Raw genomic sequence first — 12,950 nt, 5'->3', positions numbered from 1 at the left:
TTTCTCAAGCGGTGGGACCTGAAATTTAAGGTGAAATTTAAGGTGAAATTTTAGGTGGGACCTTGAATCCCCCATACACACTATGAGTCCATAAAATATAATTATTAGACCTTTGAGTCCACACAGTTTTCTTGAGCAGGGATGTCACATCCTACGCACAGAACAGCTGCTTTGATGTTCTTGACATTGTTGCCGTGGATCTGAATTTCAAAACCATCATTCCAAGCCACAAGCAGCTCGTCAACAAGAGGGCTGATAAATGTGTTTGTAGGTGGTTCCTTGTCCATATTGGGAATAAGGCCATGCAGAATGATGTTTTCTTTCTTAAACCTAATGAATGAAAATAAAGTAAAAATCCTTAGTTGTATCTTTTATAACTAAAGAAATTCTTGCTCTTATTAGTTTTTTTTATTTTCTTTCAAAAAAAATTTTGGTATGGAATTTTTTTAGTCAAGGTGGTGATGCCCAAAAGCCTAAAAAGTTATGAAGCTATATACATGGGGCTAAGGATTTTGATTTTGAAAAAATGTGTCAAGAACCATTTTTGAGGCCATGATGAGCATAAAATCTTAATTGATGGTATGGTCAGAGGTACCTCTTGGGAATAAATTTCTAATGACAATATTTAAGCAACAAATAATGTGTCTACCTGATACTTCTCGGCAAGTTCACAATAACAGAGTAAATAGCCCCAATACTCTTTTTTTTTGACATGTTTATAAGGGCAAAACCAATCGCAATCGAGCATAAGCCCAAGTCGACCAGGATGGTTCAAGAAGTCCATTTTTCAGGGTTTGAAAAGTCTTTCCAAATTTGGCCATCATAGACGTCAGACATGATACCAGGGTTAACGATGTGTGAGATCCAAGAATGACAAAGTTGAAAATTTTTTTTTCATTTAAACAAATACTTGAAGCTGGATAGTAATGGCTTGTAATAATATATCTTGTATGGTACTAATGAAACGTTATTTCCAATTCTTACGGATCTCATAAGTTCTTGATCACATTTTTTCCTCAGATGAGGAAGATTGTGGTTCGGAAATTCCACATGGGAGCATTTTTTTGACATAACCTCTCCTTGGATCCTTTGAACACAGTCTACTGGCTTATAGAGCATATGACATTTTAGACACACAACATACTTCTTGAAGCATTCTTTTTTATTGACAAACTTATGGAAAAGATACAAACTGCTTGGAAATCCGATTAACACTGCTGAATCTAAATTAAATTGACTAACCAAGATAGTTAATAATCCATAGATAAATTTCAATATGTATTCAAAAGCATTGTCTGTTATATTGAAGCTCTATTGCAAAAGGCAAATCCATGTCACAATTGCTGAATGTTCACATAAATTTACTGGATCTGTAACATTTAAAAATGACTAATTTAAAGTTTCATTTACAAACGTTTCGTCCACAAACGTTTCATCAGGTCCATCTCCATTCTGATAACGTCGACTAATCATTTCCAATATCTCTTCATCGATATTTTCAATGGCTTCAATGTCTATATCATCATTTTGAGAATTTTCAGAAGTAACATGACCCTGATCGTTTAGATTGTTAGATTAATTTACATCTACGTTGGGTAGGACTGCCGAGCCACTTGACTCTGAGTCTGAATCAATATGATCATTCTGGAGGCTACAATCGCTCAAGTGTCATCGGAATAACTTGTTGGCTATTATACTTTTACATTTCCTCATCCTGAATAAAGTAAAAGAAAAAAATCTATATGACAATTGATTTAAACCTCGATTATTGGAATCACTTTCCATGTTTTTTTCCAATAAACTAAAATGTCTGGGGCTACTGAGAATTATAAGCTAAAATCTAGGTGTGACGAATGGACAGATTTTGATTTCATTTCCAGCCGCAAGATATTAATCATATCCATAAAGAACTGATTTAGTTTCAGTGTTAGGCTCACTCATGAAAAAATTAAAATAGTTACCATTTGGACACTAAAATACACATGATACTTTGCCCATGTGGATGGGATAGATTTTGTATACAAAAAACTAGTTTTTTGAAAATAGCTTTCAGCTAGCTTTTGGCTACACAAATATAGCCCCCAATGACTAGCTTATAAACAATGTATTACATCGTTTACCATATCCAATTTAATCTTTTTCGTATTAAGAATTAATGGCTAAAATCTTTAGATCTGCCAAGTTTTCCACAAAAAAACAGCTTAAAAATAAACTGTGCGGTATATAGTATGTGAATGGGATAATCAGAGATGGTCTGAGATATTTTGACTGTTGATAGCTTTTGAGTTTTGAGAAAAATCTCCCAATCTTTCTGTGTACCTATTTTCCTAACTCAAGTTATGCCAATTTGAAATCTTGAAATAAAAAATGGGACTTTTCAGGGACTTTTTGTATTTTTTAATCAGGTAGAATTGCATAGCTACAAGCCGTTAGCGAGATACAGGCTATTAGAAATCGTTAAAAACGCTTATTTTTGCTGATTCAGCACTTTTTTTCAATTTTAAAATCATTATATCTCACCAACGGCTGGTCTAAGCATATTAAAACATTTATTTTTCTGAAAGCCTGTGATCAGGGCTACATGATGCGCTGACGTCATCAAAATAATCGTAAATTTTGGACTTTTGAGGTCATATCTCAGGACCGCATGTTTTAAATTTCAAAAGTGACCCCATTTTTCTTATCTACTAATCGAGAGGAATCTCCCAGTTTAGATAGTTTTGGCATTAGAGCACTTTCAAAATTCAGTTATCAAGGGTCCCCCTTGATAAATTGAAGAAAAAAGTACCATGTCAGCCATTATGGATTTTGGGGTGTTCCCGTTATCCTACAGGTGGAGCTTTATTTGGTGATTCCTGACATGTTCCTGGACCTCTGTGGCAAATTTCATCTCTACACCATTTTTGTCCCAGTTTTGGTGGTTTATGACCTAATTCTACCTGATTAAATTTGGCATAACTTAAGTCAGGAAAAAAGTACACCGAAAAATTTGGAGGTCTTACCTAAAATCCTAAACGCTATATCTGGGCAGGCAAAACATCTCAAACCATATGCTTATCCCTTAAGTGGTATAACATTTTTTGTTATTAAGTGGCATAAATTCATAAATGCCTCATTTTTGTTGTATAGTAAAAAACGGACAGCAAACAGCAATTTTGTTCCATTCATACTTTTCTTTTAAACTTCAAGTAATTAAATACTTATTACAGGTTTTGAAATAAGTAATAAAATACTAATTACTAATTTACTATTCTACTAAAATAATACTGAAAATAAGTAAGATATCATTACTATACGGACAAATTGAAACAAGTAAATTATTACTAATAATAATTTGTTTTTACTTAAAACAAAATGGAGCTTTTACAGTGAATACTCCATCTTTACATTTCGTAGGAAATATGGTCTTTAGAAAGGGTTGGTGTAATTTAAGATGCACGATCTAACGATTTAGGATGCACGATCACGTAATTATGCAAATTATGCAAATTATGATTAAATATTTAGGCAATTTACAAACTTTCATTCGCTGAAACTCAAATTATATTTAAATCAGTCATATATTAAAAGAAAGTGAAAACCACGTGCATTCACCTTCTGTACTCTCTCTCTTTTTCATAACTTGAATCAATAGGGGAATTGTTTACCGAAAGAAAATTCTTTCTCATAATAGAGCACCAGTTTTTTGCTTCGTACATTACGGTCCGCAAAACATATTGTTTGCCAATATATTCTTTCATTTGCTTTATTTAAGGAAAAAATTCCTATATTCGATTATGAGAAAGTAAAAATATTTCTTGTGCATTGATTACTTACACTATCTGTCTATTGTAAGATTATGTTCACAAGGTAGCTTCCATTATCAACATTATGATTATGTAAGTTAGTTTTTTTTCAGAATTTTTCGGTCGTAATTATTCGTAGTTCCATTACTTACTCATTTCTTTTTTGTTGCATAAATTTACCGTGGTAAACAAAAGGGAGAAAAGATTATGCCATTGTTTTAAGTTATATTATATAATTTAAGTTTTATGATAATTATTAGGAATAATCAAGATACTTTATGCATGGATCGCGCATCGTGAATCGTAAATCGTTAGATCGTGCATCTTGAATTACACCAACCCCTTTAGAAACGCATGAAATATAGTAGAAATGTAAGATTTCCTATATATTTCCTACATTGCCTACAACTCGTTCTTTCACAGGAGTATACCAAACTGGAATAGATTACCAGGATATGTTGTAGAGGCAAAAACTGTCAAAATCTTCAAAGAAAGATTCAACGAAGCTTGGAAAAAACATCCGAAAAGATTCGAGACAAGACAATTCTAATCCAGATCCTACGGAAGTCAATTAGGGCCATCGTAGCGCGTTCTTATTTTTGAAGACGCGCGGGTAAGCAACACCGATTCTGCATCTCGCGTATTGTATTTTCCATTTTTTTGATGACGCGGGAGAAAAAAAATGTTTGTCTCGCTTGTTTATTTTTTCTGAGGGGAGAAGCGCGAAAAGAAAAATGTCTCTGGCTGTCGCGTCATATTACACCATTTACTTCTATCTCACTGGATTTGTTTTTAAATATTCAACATGGTTTTCGAAGCACTTCAAAAAAATTGTCTGTCGGTCTGTCGCACGTGCGTTCGTTATATTTCTGGGTCACATCACAACAACATAAACACATCACAGACAACTAAAGCAGATATGGACGAAAACAATTTTTTAGAACAGGTATCAAGAAATTTCTCACTTAACACTATGCATAATACCAATATTATGATTTTTATCTCTTTTTTTGTGTGATTTCAATGTAAAAAGGTATTATAAGTCAGTATAAAGTGCACCTTCTTTACCTCAAGTACATATGTTGGAGCTTCACAAAACATAAACCTGTTAACACTCAATTTTATTTGTCCTCGCCTCATGAAGGAGGACTTTCAATTAATCTCCTAGCCTTCTTTTTCCTTCTTTTATACCCCATTATCCAGCAGGGGGAGGGGGTACTAAAGGTGTAGCCTGTAGTGTCTGATGTACTTTGCTTGCATGGCACCAGTGGCAGTCTGGTGTATCAGCAGGACCCTTTACTTTAGAGAGAGACTTTTTGGTAAATTTTGCTTCCAATTTCAAAATCTTTCCATAATTATAGAAAATCTCTACCCTTAAAGAGACGCTTTGGCTTACTTTTTTTTTTAATTGAGACCCTTAGAGAGACCCTTTTGATTTTTACTGTATTTTGCGACCCTTAAAGAGACTGCTGGAAGGTGGAAAACCAGTCCCTTAAGGGTCACACATACCCAGCACCTATTTTTGCAGTATTTTGACCCCCCACTCTTGGGATACCCATGTTCTAGTCTGTAGGTACACTCTCCGTCCATAAAGACTGATTATTAAATAGTTAACTATCTGATATTATACTAGCGGTAACTTTCGTTAAAATGCCACCGCGTGAAAGCAATTAGATAAATGAGATTTTTGTACCTTAAGTGGACATTTTTCGCGAGATGAATAAAGTTTATTTCGCGAGGATTTAATTTCGCGAATCAGCTATTTCTCACTAAATTTTTTCATTTCCTAGGGTTTTGAGCAAATTCACTAAAAAAGTACATTTCACGTGGATTTAATTTCACGAAAACGGTCTAAATTCGCAAAATTTGCGAAAATATGTCTTCGCTTAAAAGGTCTACTCAAATATTTCCTTGGTCTACTTAAGGTAATCGTTTTACAATGAAAAAGGAAACTTATCGAAAGTCAGAACGGCTTCGAAAGAGCAAAACACAAAAATTTACCAAAATTATAGCTTCATTTTCTTTAAGAATTCGACCACCTAACTTTATATTTAGGGCTATTATAGGCAATGGAGAAGAAGTAAAAAAGCCCATAGAATCACTAAAATCTATGATTGATCTAAAGAATATACTGAATAAATCCTTGTGAAAGAAAAGAGTTCAACTACTTATACCACCGCATCATAACGAATTTTACATAAATAAAAGATATTAGTGCAGGCATGAAATTATCCACTGTATTTTTGATACATTTTGAAGTCTAAATAGAAAATGATAGAAAATGCCAGTCTAAAGTGCATGATTAAAGTTATTGACTTTTAAAGTTTCGTGCATTACATAATACTGTAGACTCTTTTTATTTTATAAGAACAATTTTATAAGAACATCGAGCCTCAGATTTGGTGGTAGATGTTATCAAAAACTATGAAGAGCTCATAATTTGAGCATGGCAATTTTCCTATGCTCATAATGGCATATATTTAAGGGTGAGTGGTGTGAGGAATTTGAGAAAATATGGATCAAAGTTAAGAACATCTAAGCCTCAGCCGAAATTTACTGGTTCTTATAAAATGAAAAGAGTGTATGATAATTAATGATGTTTTTATTTTTTGAAAGAAAATTTTCTTTCCACTTCTAAGGGACTTTCACATTCTTTGTTTTTTTATTTATTTATTTATAGAAGTGTATTTCTCAGGTCTATTGACCTCTATGAAACAATCTTACATCTTTACAATTTATAGATCTTATCATTCCATTCGTTTGTCAATTCTGTTTTACAGTTAGGCACCTCGGTATCTAACCCACTCTTCTTACAATCATGTTGTTTCCGTCGTAAATTTCTTTAAATAGAGTTTAGTCCTAGGACTACCTCTCACTTTCCATATAAGACTCTTGTCTTCAGTCAGATTCATTGATGATTTTTCTTACAGTATGTTTTGGCAGTTATGCCAATCTAAGGACAAATCTACCTCACCAGGAAGTAAATTTTTTTTAAGAATCCAAAATATCAGTTTTTGAATATCATAAAGAAGTTCAAAAACATATTTTTTAAAGTCAAAAAAGGAGTACTTATTTCTATTGAATAATAAACCACAAACTTCATGAAAATGAAAACAACCATAAGATTTTAAAAATCTAAATTATTTCTCAACTTATAGAAAGGAAAACCCGATAACATACTTTCAGAAGGCAGTAATTACTATTTATAAACTGCACACAAGAGAAGAATAAAATCTGGATTTTATAGTCGCATTTCAAAAATGGTCTAGTTGTATCGCAAGCTCTAAAAGTATCTGAATAATCTGAATTTTCTAATTAGTAAAACTGAATGAACTAAAAAAGTTTTGAAATAAGAAGATCAATATATAAGGTAAATATTCAAAATTACTATATATATATAGTATGAAAATATAAATGTCAGACCTACAAACAACAAAGAGTGGCCGAATTCTTTTTCCTCTTAGAGAGACGATGTTACAATGAGAAGGTAGCAAATCTTCTCTGGATCCCTCTGTCTTTATCCTGGCTTGGGACAGGCTGACTGTCATTTAAGACAGTCAGGCGACATTACCCCAGCGGCCTGTACAAGATGACAACAAACTCCAGGTAGACTGACAGGAGAAGAAAACAAAAAATGAATCAACAAAGGTGTAAACACCTTTATATATATTAAAATTGTATACCAAATTCAAAGACAATAACTTCTTAGACAAGGTGAGTGTACCAGGGAAATGAAATGTAATCCTCATTGGCAGTAGGTAGTTGATATATATATATGTAAGTGATTATATTGAAAATCAATAAATATCGATTTACAGCGGTATTTACTGAACATTACGATGTCAATCGAACAATAGCAATATATACATTAAAAGATTAAAATCATTTGAACGCAATTGAAAGATTGGAGTTCGATTGCCGAACACAATCCAACCAATTGAAACTTACAAAGAAAAAAATTCTGAACTAAATTATATTCCTATTGTTCGATTGACATTGTCATGTTAACTCAATACCGCTGTATGTTGGACGGTGAAAAAGAATGCGGCTATTATATTTTGATTTTTCCCGACATGTTTCGGACTCGGTCCGTTCTCAAGGGAATGATATTTCTATAGAAAAAAAAAGCGTTTTTATATAAAATTATTTGACGTCAAATTGGACAAATACGTCATTTTAGGTGATTTCGGCTTGAAAATGGGTTGGTGTAAATGGGGCCATCTGATAAGTTGAATTTGGTCTAAAATGAACGTGTAAATCAGACTTAGGCGCTCGGTTGGAGAAGATTGAGTTCTTGGTTCAACCCATGAGGTGCGAGGGTTCTCAGTTCTTTGATCCAGAAGTTTTCTCTCTGTAGTATTATCCTTTTCATTCTTTCTATATCTGTCTCGTTAATCTGTTCGATGATGGTGAACTTTGCGTCTCTGTTGAAATCGTGGTTGGTTTGGTGGAAATGTTTACACGCTGGGATTGTCTCTTGTCGTGGTCTGTATGCATTACTTCTATGGTTATTGAGTCTTTGATTGAATTGGGTCTCGCTTTTTCCAATATATTGGATGTGACATTTGTTGCATTCCAGGAGGTAGATGATGCGAGTGCTTTTGCAGTTAACGTTGTGGAAGATCTGGTACGTCCTTTTGGTTTGTTGACTGGTGAAGGTTGAGGTTGACATTATTTGTTTACAGCAAAGGTTTCCTGTCCTTGTTAAGCAAGGCTGGCACTTTCCTTTCAGTTTTTGTTGTTTTCTTGAGACTTTGTTGTTGGATATTGATGTTTGTCCAAGTAGATCTTTCAAGTTTTTGTTGCGTCTATACGCAATGACTGGTGTTTGTTGGAAGGTATCTTGAAACCGTTCGTTGATGTTTAGGATATCCCAGTGCTTTTCCAGTAAGGTACGGATAGGTGGTAAGTTTTTGTTGAAGGTAGTGATGAAGGCGATTTGTTGTTTATTCTTGGTGTTGTTGTATTTTAGGAGATCTTCCCGGTTCTTAATCTTAACTTTGTCGAACTGTTTATTGAGGTTTTCAGCTTTGTATCCTCTTCTGATGAATGCATCTTTCATTTGGAGGAGGGATTGGTTGTATTCTTCGGGGTTGGAGCAAATCTTTTTTATCCTTAGTGCTTGACCGTATGGGATGTTGTTTTTTAGGTTGTTTGGGTGGTATGAGGTATTATGGAGGTATGATGACCGATCTGTTGGTTTTTTGAAGATCTTGTAATCTAGTCGATTGTTCTTTATGGTTATCGTTGTGTCCAGGAAGTTGATCTCGCTATGAGAGTATTCCGTCGTGAATTTAATTGATGGGTGAACTGTGTTGATGATTGTGAAAAATTCTTTTAGATCACTTTCTGTGCCTTTCCATATAAAAAATATGTCATCAATGAATCTGAGGTATTTTATGATGTTGTTAGTTATGCGTGGATAGATTTCTCGTTCTTCGAACTCTCCCATAAAAATGTTTGCATACGATGGGGCACATTTAGTACCCATTGCGCATCCTTTGATTTGGAGATAGTGTTTGTCGTTGAATATGAAGTTATTAAGGGTGAGGATGAGGCGTAAGAATGTTAAAATTACTGTCATGTGTTTAATGGACGACTCGACGTTTGTTAATGATTTACGAATGGAGGCTATGCCTTCGACATTCGGGATGTTGGTATATAATGCCGACACATCCATGGTTACAAGTATTGCGTGTGCTGGTATATGTAAATCTTTGGTTTTGTTGATAAAGTCTGTTGTGTCTTTGATATATGAAGGCAGTGATTTCGCATGGTCTTGTAGGTGATAATCAACATATTGGGAGATACGTGCTGTGTGACAATTGATGGAGCTGATGACAGGTCTTCCTGGGTTATCTGGTTTGTGTATTTTGGGTGTGGTGTAAAATTTTGGTGTCTTTGGCTGTGTCTCGGTAAGCATTTCAGTGGTTTTATCGTCTAGTAGCTTGGATTTTCTCAGTGATTCTATGATGTCTTGTATCTTTTTGTTATGTTTTGGTGTGAGGTCTTGGTCACACTCCTTGTAGAAAGTCTGATCGTTTAGTTGTCTTAGGGCTTCATTTATATAATCTGCAACGTCTTGGATTACTACGGCGCCTCCTTTATCGGCGTTTGTGATGATGATGTCTTCTTTTCTCCTTAGTTGTTCTAAAGCTTCACGTTCTTCTTTTTTCAGATTGTATTTGCGTTTGGTTCTTGTGACCTCATGGTTATTTATCTCGTTTTCAAAGGCGTCAATAAAAGTTTTGACTGTGTGATGTGGGTTATTTGGTGTCCATTGGTTATTTTTCTTTTTTATGTAGAATGGCTTTTTAGCCATTGTTACATTAGGGTCGTTTCCAAAATGTGCTTTTAGTTTAATTTTTCTTGCGAAGTCGTTTATGTCGTTCTGTAGCGTTGTTCTGTTGTAGTTACCTTGTGTTGGACAAAAGTTTAGGTTTTTACCAAGTAGGTTGTATTCTGCTTTTGTGAATTTTTGTTTTGAAAGATTAACTACATTCCCTGAGGGGTCTGTGGCGTATCTTGTTGTTGGAATTGTGTTGCAAAGTCGCTTAACGTTTTCATGGTAGTGTTTATGAGGTTTATTATATCGTTTGTGCTTTGTGCCCCTTGAGAAGGGGCAGGCTTGTAGTTTTTTGAAGGTCCAGGCTCTTCAGGTGTATATCTTGTTGTTCTTTGTGATCTTAGCTCACGTATTTGTTCCTGCAGTTTGTCAATTTGCTCGTCACGGTCGGGGGCGTTGTTTTGCTGTGGCCTTTGCAGGATTCGCGGGGGTCTTTGATTGTAGTTATTAGTTAACTGATTTAGATTATTGTTTCTTGGTGCGAAGTTATTTGTGCGTTGGGTGTAGTTATTGCTTCTCTGGTAGAAGTTGTTTGTTCTGCTGTTGTTTCTGCGACCAACTTGAGAGTATAAGGGTTTGTTAGATCTGCTTCTAGATCGGCTGCGATTTCGTCGTGGTGGAGCATCATCTTCTGCTGTAACGTTGGCTGATCGGCCTTGGCGAGTGGACTGGTCCACGTTGTATTTCAATCGGTAAAATTTCTTGTTTTTCCTGGTATCAAGGGTTTTCTTGCGCGTATCCTGATTTTCTTTAAGCGCTTTTTTAATTTCTCTGTATTTACCTGGTTCGGTTTTGGTTTTGATAGCTTCGTCAGCTTCTTTGATCTTGTCATCAATTTCTGGAGTTGTTTTTTTCGCAGAAATCGGCAGTCATCTTCATCAATACAAAAGAAAATTCGTTGAGTTTACTATACCATTGTTCTACAAATTGTGGATCATGGTTTCCAATCGATGGTTCTAAATTGATTTGAAGTCCCTTAGGGACAACTTTCTGTTCGATGCAACGATTTAAGAATTGTTTGTGTGACTCATATCGGTCTTGTCGATCAATCAAGCGGTCAAGTTTGATCAGCTCAGATGTGTTGATGTTATTTTGGGTATTTCCCTGTGGAACAAATAAAGTTTCTGAGGCTCTTGATTCGAAAGGTTGGCTGACAACAATCGATGGTATATCGTCTTCGCGTCGTCTTTTTGCGCGGTTGTCGGTGTTTTCTCGGTCGGCTGGTGGAAAATTGATCCTTCCAGTGACATGGGTAAACGATTTACTCCGTGTAGCCATTCTTGAAGCGATAATAATATGTTGGACGGTGAAAAAGAATGCGGCTATTATATTTTGATTTTTCCCGACATGTTTCGGACTCGGTCCGTTCTCAAGGGAATGATATTTCTATAGAAAAAAAAAGCGTTTTTATATAAAATTATTTGACGTCAAATTGGACAAATACGTCATTTTAGGTGATTTCGGCTTGAAAATGGGTTGGTGTAAATGGGGCCATCTGATAAGTTGAATTTGGTCTAAAATGAACGTGTAAATCAGACTTAGGCGCTCGGTTGGAGAAGATTGAGTTCTTGGTTCAACCCATGAGGTGCGAGGGTTCTCAGTTCTTTGATCCAGAAGTTTTCTCTCTGTAGTATTATCCTCAATACCGCTGTAAATTCATTTAACACAATCTAACCAATTGAAATTTACAAAAAAATTCTGATCTAAATAAATTTCGATTGTTTTGATTGTTATTTTAGTTCAATTGGAACTCGATTACGTATGTTTGATATATATTGCAATTTAACAAAATTTATTTTTAATATTCGATTGCGTTCAATTAGTTTTGATTATTTTGACAATCGAAAAATTCAATTCTGGACTGAAATCATCACTTTTTTAATCAATCGATTATATATCTATCCAAGACTGTCTTTAAAAAATCAAACAGTTCGATTAATGAACCAAGCGACCTTATAATCAAACTTATCGAGCGACAAAAGTTTGATTAGTTGGATTAAGTTCGAAAAGAGAAGATATTCGACAAATTCGACAATAAATTAGAAGGTTCGATTAATTGCACCACGATATTGGAAAAATTTGTGAGGATTCGATTACAGTTCAATTATACACCAAACTTAATCAAACTTCAATCAGCAGGTGACAAAGTTCGATTAATTTCGACAAAGTTTGACTAAAAACCTGTTCGATTAGTTATATTAAGACAGTTTGGTCTATTGTTGCACTTACTCTTACACACAGAATGATGGTATGGTTTATTAGATTGATTTTACGTATCAATTACACATTGACGACACATCTATAAGTGCAAGGAGCTATAACAGAAAACCCCTAGTAAGAAATGCAAATTAAATACCTCTTATCTGTATCTCTCTGGTCTATTTCCTGAAAAACCATATACAGCAGTACTGATTTTACTTGTAGGACACTTTAGATTTGTACAAAAACAAACAAATTTAGCTTCACTTAGAGCTACAGTACTTAACTCTTCTCAAATTGAAGAGTCATGTAATGTGTAAAATTAATCCATCTATTCTTAGAAATAAAGAATTATACAACCAATCCATAGCATAGAAACAAAATCTTCCATCCCATCATTTGATAAACGTCCCTCCATTTCTATTGAAATTTCAAAACAAAGCTACCCATATTGATCTGAATCAAGGCAATATATATTAGTTCCGAATTAATGTGGCAAACTTTTGCAACTATGGGTAGTCAATGTCTGAATTTTTTCGAGATGCTTTTTCAGCTATCTCATGCGAAACTACCTATGCCATCCTCGCTCGCTTTAGGCTCGCTGCGGCGGCAATTACAAT

At 34.6% G+C, this 12,950-nt stretch overlaps 1 protein-coding gene across 1 annotated transcript; it reads right to left on the bottom strand.

Moving 5' to 3' along the window:
• Nucleotides 1-8,039: 8,039 nt before the first annotated feature.
• LOC136812946 (uncharacterized) lies at nt 8,040-10,107 on the bottom strand. The gene has a single exon (XM_067069454.1). It carries the CDS (start codon nt 10,105-10,107, stop codon nt 8,050-8,052), a length of 2,058 nt encoding a protein of 685 aa, XP_066925555.1. The 3' UTR covers nt 8,040-8,049.
• Between the last annotated feature and the right edge of the window lie 2,843 nt (nt 10,108-12,950).

Source organism: Clytia hemisphaerica, unplaced genomic scaffold (assembly GCF_902728285.1).
Source record: "Clytia hemisphaerica strain Z4C2 unplaced genomic scaffold, Clytia hemisphaerica genome assembly, whole genome shotgun sequence".
Lineage (NCBI taxonomy): Eukaryota > Metazoa > Cnidaria > Hydrozoa > Leptothecata > Clytiidae > Clytia > Clytia hemisphaerica.
Note: the sequence above shows the minus strand (reverse complement) of the source record. Positions and strands in the feature narration are given on the sequence as shown.

Excerpts from the sequence above, each read along its gene's own strand:
- LOC136812946 (XM_067069454.1), bottom strand. The coding sequence starts at position 10,107 with ATGGCTAAAAAGCCATTCTACATAAAAAAGAAAAATAACCAATGGACA.